The following is a 16330-nucleotide window of genomic DNA, read 5'->3' as shown; positions in this document are numbered from 1 at the left end:
ATCCGAGAACCTCCTTATCTTTGTTCAGTCAGTAGCGTCAGTCTATAGATGGTGTATAAAAAGCCTAATTTTAGTTAATTAACGTTACTATGTTAGTTTGAATTTGTCATTTTTAAATAAAAATTGTTTTTAAAAAAAGATTTTATATATTCAAAACCTATCTATTCAGTAAACATTTACCTTTATAATTAAATTAATCTTCGAAGAAGAATTAGATTTCAGCAGTTAAAAATCAATATTGCCACTAGCAAGACAGTTAAAAATCGAAAATATTTAATTATTTGTAAGAAAAACACCCGGTAGGTTGATTAAAATTATATTTATTTAAATTGGAACAAAACAGAATCTTAGCTTTAAGTCACGGTCTTTTCTTGACTGCCTAAAAAACTACCTACAATGCCTATTCAAAAGGCTCAACGGGATATCACTGTAATATGATATCTACAAACAAATATACTCTTATTTATTGGTTCTTAGAATTAGCCGGTCCACTTGTGAAGAGTGTTTTGCTTAGGCATAAACATATAAATTCAATAATTATAACATATTTTTTTACCTTTTGTTACTGATGTTTGCTGTTCTATTTTTCGTTCAAATATCAAGAAACATTCGAATTAAACGAAACCTATCGCATAGAAAATAATTTAGATCTACCTACAATAATAATGTCTAAATTATTTCCATCATTTTCGAACAGTATCATCTTGGGTTAAATAATTGCATCGCGGAATTAATGAAACATCCCGTCGAATAATACAAAAATACCATTGGCAAGGCCACGAATAAAAATATTGAAAATTTCATAAAAAAATGCGAAATATGTCAAAAAGTCAAAATAGTCAGGGAAACCCTAAGTGGACCGCTTGTAATTACGGAAACAGCTCGAACGCCATTTGAATTAATATTGACATCTTTGTGTACCCTTCCCGAAATTCCGCCTTAACAATTAATGACAAACTAAATTTGTTCAAGCATGCCCGCTAAAAGACAAAAAAGCTGCTACCGTTGTAGATACTCTCATGGACTATTTTCAGCACTACGGCATACCCTTAAGAATCCGTTGCGAGTCTCGTAAAGAATTCGATTACACCCTCTTAAAAGATCTTTGCCAACTTTTGACGCGAAAATATTATTTCCAAGTATAGGTGATCCTGAATCAAATGGTTCTTTAGAACGTTTTTACGCCACGCTAGGGGAAATTATTAGAATAAATCAAGCAGAACATCCTGAGGATCATCCTTTTGTTGCCTTACCATATGCCGTGATTTTCTATAACAACACAAAAAATTGCACACATGGGTTCACCCCGTATAAATTAATTTTTGGCCACACATCAAATAGACCTCCCGAAAAACCTTACAATCAAGAAGCCCTTATCTCAAAATACATCTGAGACCTTAATAACAAGATGGCATACTTTTATAAAATTGCCCGACAAAAAACGGAACTACCTAAACAAAAATCTAAGGTACGATTCGATCAGAGCGTTTTTGAAAATCTACCCGAATTTAATGTCGGCGATAAAGTTTACATACGAGAATCACAAATAAAATCAAAATCTGTAAACAAATTTAATGGCCCGTTTGTCATAACCGAAATTCTTTTAAATTCAGCTGTATTACTGAATCCAGAAACAAACAAATTAACTAAAGTCAATTTTGATAGGATGAAACCATATTTTGAATAAGGTTTTATTTCCTTACAGATTACTGGGATGGTCCTCGATCCAGCAGCCAATACCGAATCACACCTATTAATAACACAATCGGACTCTTTTTCACTGAAGAATTCAATATTAAAGTATCTAATAAAAAATGGATACTTTTAATCTAACAAGACTTACTTCCGTTTAGAGAAGCAATCGATCATAACGATAAAATTTTAAGCAGTTTTCTTGACACCTTATCAACCAAAAAAATCAATCGAATGATGGTAGCTTTTAAATTAGAAATTCAAACGCACATAAGTCTGCTTAAACAAATTTCAAAATATGTAAATACAAAATATTAAGAACCACGTTTAAGATATAAACGTGTAATATTTAATGGTTTCGAAACCATCTAAAAACAATAACTGGGAACTTAGACGCATCAGACGGACAATACTATCATGACTGCATTGACAAAATCAACCGTAATGAGGCAAACCTTAAAATGCTTATACAGAAATAAATATCAGTAACAACATGAATTATAAAGAATTTTAATTCTACTATACAAAAATTAAAAACCGATGAAAATTTAATAAAAATATCGTCGAAATTGAAACAATAGCTGAACTTTTGGACGACTTTGCTTTTTATCACGCACAAATCAAAGCATTGGACTTATGTGAATCATTCATGAAAAGCTATTCATCTATTAAGGACACATTTAATGACGCATTAAGCGCAGTGACCTTTGCGCGCCTAAAAATACTGCATGGCTCTATAATAAAACCCTAGGATTTAGAAGATTCTCTTAAATAAATCTCTAATTCTCATCAAAGAAATAATTTACCCCTACCAACTTCAACTTCCACCATTGCCCAATATATCGACATAATCAAATTAGAAGCTTCATCAGTTTAATTCAAAAATAGTATTTGTATTAAAAATACCACTTGTTACCCTATATCTTATACTGCCTATACCCAATACAAATTTTAGACAATGGAACAGGTTTATATACAATTTCAACAGTAAATAAATACATTGCGTGCGATGTTGATTCATTATTTTTCATAACCTTCCGAAACATAAACCATTGTAAAGTTATTGACAAGAAGACCAAAATTTGCTACAATGTACTCACGTACCCCATTGATAGCGATGCCATCTGTGAAGCGCAACTCCTTAGACAACAAACAAAGCTGCCGAAAATCTGTACAACTTCGATTTTCTAGCCGAGAGCTACCATGTCCAGCCAACCCATCAAAATTCATGGTTAGTTACAACGTCTGGTTCTAATCTCAATTACCATAAAGTGTGAAGGCCAGGAAATCGTCACGAATATCATTGAAGCCAATAGCATTATCAGTCTTATACGTACCTGTAACAGTTTTGTTGTAAGTACGAGAATTCAAGCTGAACCATATTCCAATCGATCAATGAAAGAAACCCCTTTCAGAAAAATATAAAATCCCAAAACTGAAGCCATAACGCATCAATGAAATCAACGTTAATGACATGAACATCGCCAAACACAATCTCAACCAGTACTCCGACCAACTAGATAAAATGATCAGTCTACCGTTTATCGAAAAACACATAAATTGGTTTACCATTTTGAAAATCGTATTGTAATTCTACTAATTATATTGTGCATTTCCTTCAAACGTCGGAAAACCAGGACTTCAAGACTTGGCAACGATCTTCCACCATTCCAACCGAGACCTTAAATAAAATCCGTTCGACAGAGAATCTCCAATATCCTATCAAAAAGACCCAGTACCCACTTGGGAGAAGACATCGAGGAGGAGTTAGAACTCTTAGAAAGTTAGAAGAAAAGTTAGAAATTTAAAAAAAGTTCTGCCTAAAAGTTGTTGTTTATCCAACACCAACTTTTTTCTAAAAGGGAGAGTTGTTATATGAAAAATAGCCAACATTGTATTAATATCAGCATTCATGTTACCTTGATAAATTTAGTTCTAAGAATATGCAGAGTTGTATTTCCACACTTTTAGTGGGAACAGAAAATCCGAGAACCTCCTTATCTTTGTCCAGTCAGCAGCGTCAGTCTATATATTTTATACACATAGTTTGTGTATAAAAAGCCTTTGTAATTTTAATATTAATATACTATTAAGTCAGTAGTAAATAAGCACGTTACTATGTTAGTTTGAATTTGCAATTTTTAAATAAAAATTATTTTTTAAAAAGGATTTTATATATCCAAAACCTAATATATTAGAAATTAGTGCATACATTTAAAAGTGGTTCGTAGGTTTTTGAAAAAGGGAGGATACTCAATTACTTTAAATTGACTTAGTCGTTAAGTTTACCCGATTTTCTCGAATCTGATTATTATAAGAACTTATATCTCGTTTTTGATCTGCAGTTATTTTTTACTACAAAATTTTTATAAGCAATATTAATAACAAATAAATTGTAAAAAAACCTCATCATTAAATGCAATGCAAGAAAGAATCGCAAATTAAAAAATACAAAAGCCCAAAACTACACACGTTTAAAGAAAATTGTAAAGCACCTCGATTGTCGTAGCGAATTCGAGTTTAGGGAATCGAGATGGCCACCGGTATGAAGGTTAGATGGGGCGGGGCGGAAGAGTCTTAGACCCAAGATGGCCGATTGATTCTGATTGGCTAATTCTTGACGTACATCAAATATGACAATAGTGACATTTTAACTGTCGTATTTGACGGTTGTCTTTTTTAGGTTCTCTCTGGGTGGAAAACAAGCCAAGCCTCGTGATTTTCTTTCAATTTAAAGTTTTTAAGTGATTTTATAGCTTTTTGTAGTTTTTTTGAGTTATTGGTTGATAAATGATTTTACAAACGTGCCAACATCGAATCATCATGCAACTACATAGAGTAGGAGACAGGTAAATTTCAATTATGACATATTATCTAAGTGTTTTCTATTAATGTTGAGGTGCATCTTTTTTTTTTTGGCCTGTTGTTAATGTTACCTACCTGCAGCGACACAACCAGATGTGCAATATCATATCATGCGTTGGATAATAAATACGGGTTACTTAACAGCTATGTACCATACTATAAATATCAGCCTAACGCAGTGCTTGAAAATAATTGTTTTAAAGTATTACTACGATTACTTCGATCAGGTCACCGACAGACGGTGTCGGATAATCGACCTGATGTAGTAGTGGTAAACAAGGAAACGAAAGCAGCATATTTGGTAGTTGTCGCCGTATCTAATAACAATAAGATGCTGGACAAATACCAAGAGAAGAAGACCAAATACGCAGAGCTGGCCATTGAGATGCAACAAATATGGCAACTGGATAAGTATATAACCTAAGATGAGTATATGATATACCAACGTACATGAGAATATGACTTTCAAATTTGGACTTGTCAGCAACATGTAAGCGTAAAAACTTATTTCCAGTGGTATCATTTAATTAGTATTTTTAAGTATCTAGTTTTTACAATAGTATACTGTGATTCATGCAATCAAATCCTTTTGGCGAATCATGAAACATCGCCGCTTACATTTTTTTATCGTTTATGCCAAAATAAAGTAGAATAATTAAAATAGTTGATTTAACTATTTTTAAAAAATAAAACTACGGCGCCAAACTCAAAATTTCTTTGGCCAATCTTTGACTTTTTTATTCCTGACTGATATGATACTGCTCAATATTGGCCTATAAAAACCGTACGGAAGCTTGGGTACGGTTGGTAACCGTGGGTACGGAATAATGGTTAATAATCAAATAAATCTGAGAATTAAAATGTGCTTAAAAGACTTTCTAAAGCAAGAGTTAAAAGCTCGACTTAAGGATCAATCCTATAGTTGGTGGCCTTAAAGACCACCAGCATTAAAACATAAAAGCTATATATATATGACAGATCTAGAACCAAGACCACCCATTCCCACTTTGACAAATTTTTCTTTAAAAAATGCCAAAGTTTTATCAAAGAGTTTTCACTCTTTTTTGCTATTTATTCCTAATTAATTTGCAATTATATTAATTTAACCTTAACAGTAACCTACTTATTTTAATATTAGTAAAGGTATTAGTAATTTAATTTTGGAGATTACAAATTTTGCAACAAAAAATGCAAAATAAAAATTACTTTTTTTACTCTCATTTTCTTTAGATGTTATGTTCTGCTCCGGCATATTTTTTTGTAAAACATTATGCTAAAATGAAAGAGTATTCAGGGGTGTTAAACTTAACCTTTTAAAACTTCGGAAAGTTTAGCATCTCACAACTCAATTATCTGGAATAATCATCCGGATATTTTTTCCAGCCTTGCAAACACTATTGACTTTGCGTACTTCACTACAATACTGTGGCTTTTCCTGCACCAGTATCTAGAGGCATTGCCAAATTGACTTAACATATTAATGTATTGCTCTAGCCTGGTAATGATGTTCTCAATAATATGATAGGACACAGACTAGTACACAGCATTGACGCTTTCATTTCATGTATCAACTGAGAATATTTTGATATTTCTTTATCTCTTTTGAAGAATCTATAAAGGTCGATAATTTTTTTTCATATGATCCTGTTATTTTAATAATACTTTTTTCTCCTTGATCTGAATATAAGTATAATTTTAAAGTACTACTTGTTGTGATTATTTAAAATGTGGATGATGCATACAGTACTCCATAGTATTTATGCTTTTAGCTTATATCTACATTAAAAGATTTCATGCTAAAAGGCATCGATTGGAAAGAATTTTCATATGTTCCAGATTTTTTCCAACAGAATATACTCATTTATATTCTATTGGCGCAAATTCTAACAACCTTCTTTTCGTATAGTGAACACTTCGGTAAACGATAAACCGACTGGAGCCAGAGCCGCGCAGGAACCACGCCCGAGAAACCTTAAGGCCACGAGTGGCACGAGTATTTTTTAAGTAGTAGTTAGAAGCGGTGATGATAAATCAGCTTTCATGTAAGTTTTTGTTAATCCCGGACAATAAAGATAAATACGAATAGGAGTAATTCGTGTTTCATTTATGTTACATAGTAAGATGTAACATTTCTGTAACATACTGAATAGACTCCGATGTCTCGCATTCATATTTCCTTGCTAGAGCGACCTGTACAGCCAATATAAACTCTTCAGTTTCAGGAAAAACTGGGCGAAGGTTAACCAGTAGTTTGACGTCGCTGTGTCGAGCCCCATTGATGTGTCTTCCATAGAATGTTTTCTAATTCAATTTATAATCTTACCTTTCTCGGTACTGTGATAAATTTGTATCTGAGAGCTCCCGGAGTTTAAATGGTATTAAATCGTTCAATTCAAAGTTGAATATTTTTTCTGACTATTCGAATATTACATTGTCTTGTATAGATTAAACACCTACAAAAAGAGTTTTTGTTTAAAGGTATCAAGGCACTGGATGCAGTATAATGTTGTGGAATGTTGCACGTGTTCATTCCATAATAAACACAAAAATATTTTAGTCTTAAATACTAATATTTCATACCTAACTATACAAAAAGACTATTTTATTTGAAAAAATGGTGTATTAGTATATTTGTACTAGAATATTTAATTACATACAGTGTGGTGACTTTAATTGGAATAAATTCAGTTAAAACTAATCAAAAATTATCTCGCAAAATACCTGAGACCCGTCGATTTTTGTTTATTTTTTTCACATTTCAAGATAGTTTTTGTATTTTTTCACCTACAGTGAGTGTCCAAATTAACCCCAACTTTTTTTTTCAAATGGAAAGCCACTTTTTTTTAACTTTCATTGAAAAGAGCCCTTTTTCTTGATTAAATTGCCCTATTTACTTTTGTGATTATCTAAAGGAGAAATACGAAAAAAAAATAAAAACTATTAAATTATTAAAAGTTGCGTTTAATGTATAAGATGCTCAAAATGAGCACCATTTACTTGTTGGCAATAAAATTCGTTTCTGACATTTTGTAACACTTCTGGAGATATTTGTCGGAATTCTTGCCTAATAGGTTCTTTGAGTTCATCTAGGTTTCCTGGTTTGCTCATATAAATTTGACTTTTCAAATGTCCCCACAGAAAAAAAATGAAGTAAGTAAGGTGAGATCGGGAGAACGTGCCGGCCACTCGATTGCACCCCTTCTACCAATCCATCTGTTTGGAAAATTGTCATCTAAATACTGGCGTACATTACGGGCATAATGTGGGGGAGCACCATCTTGTTGCATCCAGATTCTTTCATCATACAAATCTGGATCGAACTGACTCGGATATAAGGCACGTAAGACTGGAACTAGTTCATGTTCAAGAAATTCTAGATATCTTTCCCCAGTTAAAGTATCATTGAAGAATATGGGCCCTATAACTTGCCTGCCAATTATGCCAGACCAAACATTAGTTTTCTGGGGATATTGTGTATTAGTTTCCCTTACCCAGTGTGGGTTCTCGTCAGACCAGTAGCGACAGTTCTGCTTATTAACATGGCTATTTAGGGTGAATGTAGCCTCATCAGAAAAAAGGATCCACTCCGAAGATATGCAATTTTCGTCAATGGCGTTCATCATTAATTCACAGAACTGAACTCTGCGATCTGGATCGTCTTCCAATAACTCTTGAACGGGTTGCATTTTATAAGGTGTTTGTACTTTTTAAAATTTTTGGCATAGATTTATGATGAATAGAGTTTTCGCGAGCTACTCTTCTGGCTGCAGTTACCGGATTTTCTTCCATCGCTAACAATACATTTAATTGGGTGTTTTCATTGATTTTAGAAGACCTTTGTCTTGAAACATCCCTCACGTGCCCAACTTCTCGAAATCTGCTTTCGATTTTACTAACCGTACCTTGGTTAATAAGTGGCAAATCTGGATATTTCTGCCTGAATAAGTGGACAACCTCTAGCTGACGACTTCTGTCCCCATAACCAATCATCATTAAGATTTCAATCTTGTGGGATTCGGATAAATAAGGCATTTTTTCAATATAAGTTAACTTATTTAACAACTGGTTGAAATTCACTTTAACAGTGACACTACAACAATGTCAGGAAATGTCTCGATACCAATAAAATAAACAAACACGCCAAAAATTTACCAACACAAAATATTTCGAGACTTTTAATAATTTAATGGTTTTTTTTTTCGTATTTCTCCTTTAGATAATCACAAAAGTAAATAGGGTAATTTAATCAGGAAAAAGGGCTATTTCCAATGAGAGTTTAAAAAAAGTGGCTTTCCATTTGAAAAAAAAAAGTTTGGGTTAATTTGGACAAAAAGTGAAAAAATACAACAACTATCTTGAAATGTGAAAAAAATAAACAAAAATCGACGGGTCTCAGGAATTTTGCAAGATAAAATTTTATTAGTTTTAACTGAATTTATTCCAGTTAAAGTCACCACACTGTATATATTAATTAATGATTATAATTGATCTGACCCTTTAAAATAATGTCTTAAAAACTTTTATTTACTATGGAAAAGATAGAACAAACTTTAATTAGACTTTAAATGCCTAAAAAGCAATGCCTAAAAAATACTTTAAAGTTACTTTTAGTTACATCAGTTCTGGAATTCGTTTATTTTTTAGCTTTGATCTTAACCCCTAATGTTTTAATAACAGCAGTAGCCATATTCTAGATCATTAACTTCTAAAAAAATATATAACTAAGTAAAATAATGTTAGCAATTTCAAGTATTACTAATTTGCGAGAGGGGTGCCGGTATTCAGTCTCCGGTCGTCAGTGTGGCGACAAACTTTATCATTGCTCATCTTTATTCTGTGAGGACTTTGCAACAAAGTTCTTTATTGTTCTTAACAAGAAATTTACTACTTCTACTATTTTTGTTATTGTATGTTTTGATTTTTCCGTAGTTATTATTAATATTCCTATTTTTCTTCTTAAGGCTTATGTGCAGGTCTTTGGGTATTATTGTCGTGACCGATAATACAATGAGCAGAACTGTTACTTTTTCAAGCACCACAACTTCTTGATTTCATCTGCCAGATCGGCCAGATCGGTGTATCTCCCCTTTCTTTCTGCAAAGGTGTTCAGCAGGTTATGTGTGTTTGGTATCGAACTATGATGTCCGGTTTGTAGAAGGGAATCGATCGTAGTAGATGGTATACTGTGACGTTTTAGTTACAGCTAAAGGATTGTACTTATAGGTGGTTATTAAGGGCTTCTAGGTGCCTGTTGAAAAAGCTCTAACCTGTAGTACAATTCTTAATGTATTACTTGGTTGCCGGCGTAGGCAGCCGTTTTGACAGAGTAAGCTGCATGCTGCTGTAATGTGTTGGACGGTTTCTGGCCGCTCCCTGCACTTTCTACATCTGTTATCTCATCTCTGAGAATGTTTGACGATGTGTTTCAAGCTCTAGTATCTAGTGTTTACCGCCTAGTCCTAGCTATCATGAAGGCCTCCGTTTCTGGGAAAAGTTTTCCACTGCTCAACCATGCGTTTGACGCTATCTTGTCGGCATGTGGTTGGTCGCGGTCATAAGGGTGTCTTCTATGGAGGGTATTGCTCTGCCATTCCTGCTGTTGCTTCTCCTAACTGTTTAACTCATTTGCTTATTAAGCATCGTTGGCCAGGTTTAAAGGTATATATGCGCAGCTAAGCAAGCACTTCGGTGTAAGCGCAAGGTTGTTTTTTTTTTTCGTGTATGTACGCTTTTAACAGTTAAACTTTCCCGTTGTATAGGTTTATTGATGTTAATAAGGCCTCTTCTTTCTTCCCCTCTTGGTATTGTGATCCTTAGGGTACTTGCCTTAGGAGGGCGCTTCCTATGTTTAGTCAGAGTTGCTCTTCTTTTCTTTATGACATTGTCTAGTTCCGTGTCTGTCCATACGATTAATAAGTATGTTAATATCGGTAGATGTTTATTATTATTATTATTGAAAATAATATTATTATTATTATATCAGATTTCATAAGATCTAAATAATAATAATAATAATAATAATAACAATATTATCGAACTCTGTTTTTTACCTTTATTAACAAATAATAAACTTGGACAAAAAGTACATGATATGTTTTTTAAACTAGATGATGTTATCTGCGTTTCCAATGAGCTTTCTGATGATTCAAGATGTGGATAATAGCGTCAACTTCTGCATCAGCTTATAGATTTCTTAAGGTTGAGCAGTTTCATGTTTTCGATCAGGCTCTTTGGTATTACTTCTGTTGTTTCACAATAATTAAAACAGTCCGCACTTCTCTCATTTGCCATTGTCTTCGTAATTGGTATTCTAGAACCCTGTACTTAACAATCTTTTCATTTTAATTTACTCTTAGTTATTATTAGGAATAGCTACATCAATAAGGGTTGTCTTCCTGGAAATTTTATCTATTAGTATTAAGTCAGACCTATTGTTACTTACTCGTTGGTCTGTAAGTACAATGCGATCCCAATACAATTTGTGTCGCTTATTTTCAAGAACTGGTTCCGGCTTATTTATAGTTATAATATAGTATCTTGGCTGCTGATAACACGTTTACTTCTTAATTCTAGATCATGTTGTTCTTTATATGCCGTTGGTGCAAAAGTTTGACATCCACCCGTGACATACTGAAAGGACTCCATTGTCTTACATTCATACCTACCTCTGTCACTTTGTACCCTCGGGTCACCTACGATAAGCTTTAAATAATTTCTTGTTGGTATTATTTGAATTTGGATAACCACAAGAAACCCTTCAGTTTCGGGAACCAGTAGTTCGAAGCCGCTATGTCGACATACTCTTGTTGAACCTCGTGAACATGCCTTCCATGTAGTGGTTTTCCCATCCAACCTTGCTTTTTTTCTTGCTCGGTGCTATGGTGTGTGGGCAGCTCAAGCTCCTATAATTTAAGTGGTGTGAGTCATCTGCTTCATATATGGCACGATGAATGTGTGATGTTTCAGCCTTTCTTAAGAAAAAGGAACAACAGTTACTAATTTGATAATGCTTATTGGCTTTTGTTAGGAGTGTTCTAGCTTTTCTTTGCAAATATTCGATGTTCGTTTTGAATCTATCCTATAATTCCAAATGAGTAAGTTAATGAACTGACTCCATATGTATAGCTTTAAATTTGTTGCTACCATAAAAAAGTTGCTACCATTGTTTTAAAGAGTCGTCGCATTCTTGTAGTGAGCTTAATTGTCAGTTTATTCTTTATAGTTTTATGGTCTATTCTTTGCCTTTGCTTCTTTCCTAGATATTTGTAGGATTCTTCTTCATCCATAGCATTAATTATCTGACCGTTTTCTGTTTAAAAGTCACCTGGTTGTAGTTTATCCTTAATAATATTCACAGTTCGGCATTTATCCAGTCCAAGGTCATTCCCATATTCCAGAGAATTTGTCCACTATTTTAAGGATCTGATCTAGTGAACTTCGTGTTGCCCGCAAGAATTTTTAGGTGATCCATATAAAGTAGATGGTTTACTCTTGTTAGTTCTTTATTATCTTTTTTTAGGCCAAATCCGTACCTAGTTGAAGGGTTCATGGCAAGGCAGAACTAAGTGGACTTAAGGACTCTCCCTGAAATATACCCCTACGAATAGGAATCATATTAGTTTCAATGCAGTTACCATTAGGCACCTGAAATTTTATTGATGTTCGCCAAGATGCCATACTAAATTCTAAAAATGAAATTCTGTGGTTATCTATTTTATATAATTTAAGTGCATGCAATTTAAATGCCTGATTGCAAACTACGGAGTCGATAAATAGCTGTTCTTTACACCCCATGGCACCTCTGGTACATTCTGTCTGTTGAGCCGCTATGATGCTATTTTGATCACAATATCTGTAAAATACGTTCTGTAATGGAAGATGTAATTAGATTATAGAGTGTAGGTAAGCATGGTATTGATCGATATTTAGCCGGATCTTAATGTCTTGGCAGTCCTTGGTACCTTCTGTTAAAAAATTAAGCAAAATCTGAGGATTTATAAGCACGTCGTTTAGAAGGTCGGCCAGTTGTGATGTGTTGACTATAATTTCTTAATCCAGTAATTTTGGACGTGATCTGGGCCTAGAGCTTTCCAGTTATGTAGCTTTTTTATGACGTTAGTCACTTCGCCAACTGAAAATGGTAAAGATGCCATTGGATTACATGTTTGACACTTCTTGTGCGTTCTTCAGTCAGCCATTTAGTGTCGAGGTTGCATTCACTAGGAACAATACCTAGAGTGCCTCAGAACTCCTCGATGTTTTCTTTAGTGGGATAAATGCTAAAGGCATTTTTGGAGACTTTGTTGGAGAATTGTCGTTAAGCTTTCTAATAGAATTGCTAGAAAAGATAAAAAGGAAACAAGATAATTTTCTCTGAGAGTTCAAAAAGTAAATTATCTTGTTTCATTTTATTACTGGACTTATACCTTCTTAATATTATTATTATTAATATTATTTAAAAAACCACGCCTTGTGTCCGCCTAAGTGATTTTCATCTCAATTCGATTATCTCAGTAAATGCAGGGATTGAAGAATAACAGATTTTCGGTTTTAATCAATATATGGTTCGGAGAATTTTAACATATCAGTTTTGTTTTCTAAGAAATTAATTAAGAGCTAAAATTTGATTTTAATTTATTTTAGTTACTAAGTAACAAGCGGTTATTCCTTGCAATTAATGAATTATTAACAAAAAAAAGATGGTTCAAAGGATCAACAAAATTTATATCTTCCAGTTATATAGATTACACCAAGTTTTTTTATTAATTATTTTTTAAATTTTGGATCTGTAGTTCGTTACATTGATCGCATTTAAATGAAAGAGACTGTACACTGATGCATCGATTGAAAGCCGAATGCACCACTATAATATTTGTTGGAAAAGACCAGAATGAAATAATTCCATGCAGCTTGCCGTGTCCTCGAAGCCAAACCAGGGCATCGCACCCTAACTGACCTAGTTTACCCGTTCGCAGCGCACGATGACGTCACTTTTTGCGTCATTCCGATTCCAGAATGAAATGTGGCTCGTTGCTTCCCTGAACCGATCAAGAGAAACGAGACCTGCATGCAAAAGAAGGGAAAGGAACGCTAAACAGTTTCGTAATTTTAGGCAAAACTTTATCTAAAACGATGGATAGTGAGTAAAAATAACTGTATACAATAAAAAGATTTAATAACTATACATCATTTAATAAATAATATAATCTTACACCTAAAATTGTAAAATTAAAATATATGTAATATGATGCAAGTCCAAAATATATAACTTGTTGTAATTTATACACATAACAGAAAAAAAAGTTTAAGTAACCAATAATGTAATTGAAGTCTTGCAAGTTGGAAGGCACTTTCATTTCAGAATGCTGATGATTTTAAGCTGCGGCTAAAAAAATGCTTAATATAAAGAAATAATAAAAATAATATTACATATTAATATAATAACAAAGAACTTAAAAGAAAAACTATATCTCTTTGGGACTAGTGTATTATTGCTTTCTCGTAAATCACATAAAACTAATTGAATCAATGATCAAACCTTCTATAACTGCCGGTGCTGCCTCTGTAGATGCTTCTGTGTGCGCTTCAGCAGCAGGCGCCGCTTCACCAGTTGGAGCAACTTCGGCTGGTGTCGCTTCAGTCGGAGCTGCTTCTGCAGGACTTGCTGCCTCTACTGCTGGTGCTGCTTCTTCGGTAGGAGCGGATACTGCACCTTCAACTGATACTCCTTCAGCTGCTGGAACAGCTTCTGCTGGTGGTGCGCCTTAAATTGAACACATACAATTTTTTTTAACTCAGATTTGAATATTCAATATTTAACCTTCCGCTGAAAGTTGGCCTTCTGTAGTCGGTTGACCTTCCGATGCGGGGGCTCCTTCACTTGATGGGGCTCCTTCTGCTATAAATAAGAAAGTTTACAGATAAATGCTAAAAAAATATGTACGATAAAACCTATCTATATTAAGCTAAGATGATGAGTAGCTAGACTAAACTTAAATACTTCATCATAATGATTGCTACATTTAGTGTTATTGTCTATTTGAAATTTATTTCATTAGCAAAATCACGAGTGCAATACCATAGGCGGGGTGAACTATATATACTGACTATGGTATTTAGCTTATATACAACGTGAAAGATAAGTAATATTATGTATATCATAACAATAATATAATTGAGAAAATGTAAAAAGGAATATGTTGGCACATAAGTTCTTCATTTTTTTTATACTGTAGTTTTATAGTACTTAATCATAAATTATCTTTCAGTTATTCACTTGTGCATATTGTAAACTAAAAACAAATTCAGGAAAAAATGTATTTCTATTTTATCGATTTTTTAATAATAGGTATTATCAATAGACTAATAGCACAGAATGAGAAACGTAAATTGCATTTTTGCTTATTTGTACCAACGAGGCGTCACCCAATTTAAAACTGTAAATAGAAACACAAAAACCAGAAAAACTACCAGATACACAAATGAACCACCCAAAAATTCTTTAAGTTGGATTCTTGCCTATTGTATGTTAACTCGAGTCGCTAGTTAACAGTGGGATCTATAAGTTTTGTTAAAATCTTTTAACACTAACAAATCCTTTTACAAAATCGATAGTGGTTTTTTGGTATACTAAGATATTCCAAATGATATTATTGAATGTTTACTAGTGGTATAAGTTCGAATTTTCTTAATATAGCTTAACCTTAAATGTGTAATATTATGGCGAATGCGTTTTATTAGAATTTAAACTAATACCATAATTGGACTATCTTAAAATTGATAATAAATCATATTAATATGATATTTATGTATCTTAAGATAATACTAAAGAAAAAAGTTCATCATGTTACATAGCTGCTACTAACAAGATGAACTTATAGTCTCCCAGTAAATGCCACAAAGCCCTAGTCAACTGATAAAAGTGCCGGGCAAATGACGGAAACTTTTCAATAGTACTGGCCAACTTACAATCAACTAATAGGGTCATCACGTTCTTAATTATGGGTCTGCCCTATAAACAATTATTCTGCCATTAGAATATTCTCAGACTAGGTGGTTAAAGGCCCTGTTTCCCAGTTGTTGTTGACTTTAGCCATCATTTTACTATAATTGCTGATAATCATCACATTCTCGGTGGTCACCAGCAGTGTGATTTCCTTTAATTATCAAGTTGCGATTGAGAAAAACTTTAAATTTTTCTGTAAAGATGCTTAGGCAAAAGGTTTTAAGTAAACCCTTGATATTATATTTTGATTAAGGACTTTACCTTCCTTAATAAAGAACTTCTTTGCACTGGTGTTAAAATATTAATGAAATAATTAAAAATACAAAATGAACTTATTGAATAATCAGTAAAATAATTAGTTTCATCAATCGTCATTAAATAAGTATTAGTCAATTGATATGAAGTATAGAATTAGTATAATTACATCGCGGATACTGCCATGATATTAGACCATTATTCCGGAAGATTCGCTAACCTTCCACGTGCCTCCAGACATGTCGCCATGTGCCCGCCGCTTGTGCCCCCGAGACTATTCGCGAATTTCCGCATGCCAGGTTGGAAATTGCCAGGCTGGGACAGGTTCACGTCCTCAGGAAGCAATAACTCCTTTAGAAGAGCATAAACCGTCCATTAGACCGTACCATTAGACAGATGAGTCATGAATTCATCGAACGTCAACTTCATCGTCTTGTAGGATTTGCCGCAGCTCAGCGTCGCCTTGAATTCCATAACAAGAAATACAATCGTGCTCAAAGTGCACGAGCTTTA

At 33.6% G+C, this 16330-nt stretch overlaps 2 protein-coding genes across 10 annotated transcripts in view; one reads left to right on the top strand and one right to left on the bottom strand.

Annotated features, from left to right (window-relative positions):
* Nucleotides 1-6643, top strand: part of LOC126737981 (tetratricopeptide repeat protein 17-like) — a 212763-nt gene extending 206120 nt beyond the window's left edge. Inside the window, exon 12 of the mRNA XM_050443125.1 lies at nucleotides 6464-6643. The gene's annotated coding sequence lies outside the window, so the exon portion shown is untranslated. The remainder of the gene's footprint in view (nucleotides 1-6463) is intronic.
* A 7072-nt stretch (nucleotides 6644-13715) lies between these two features.
* The window catches only part of LOC126737758 (troponin I), a 66677-nt gene continuing 64062 nt past the window's right edge, over nucleotides 13716-16330 (bottom strand). For 7 of the 9 annotated variants that reach the window (XM_050442795.1, XM_050442796.1, XM_050442790.1 and 4 more), the window contains 2 exons: nucleotides 14378-14455; nucleotides 14029-14320 (listed from right to left, as the gene is read on the bottom strand). In XM_050442795.1, coding sequence (XP_050298752.1) covers nucleotides 14064-14320; nucleotides 14378-14455 — 335 coding nt within the window. In that variant the 3' untranslated portion in view covers nucleotides 14029-14063. Of the gene's footprint in view, nucleotides 13943-14028; nucleotides 14321-14377; nucleotides 14456-16330 lie in introns of those variants that run through there. The other 2 variants (XM_050442797.1, XM_050442793.1) reach the window with 2 other exon arrangements.

This window comes from Anthonomus grandis, chromosome 6 (genome assembly GCF_022605725.1).
Source record: "Anthonomus grandis grandis chromosome 6, icAntGran1.3, whole genome shotgun sequence".
Taxonomy (NCBI): Eukaryota; Metazoa; Arthropoda; class Insecta; order Coleoptera; family Curculionidae; genus Anthonomus; species Anthonomus grandis.
Note: the sequence above shows the minus strand (reverse complement) of the source record. Positions and strands in the feature narration are given on the sequence as shown.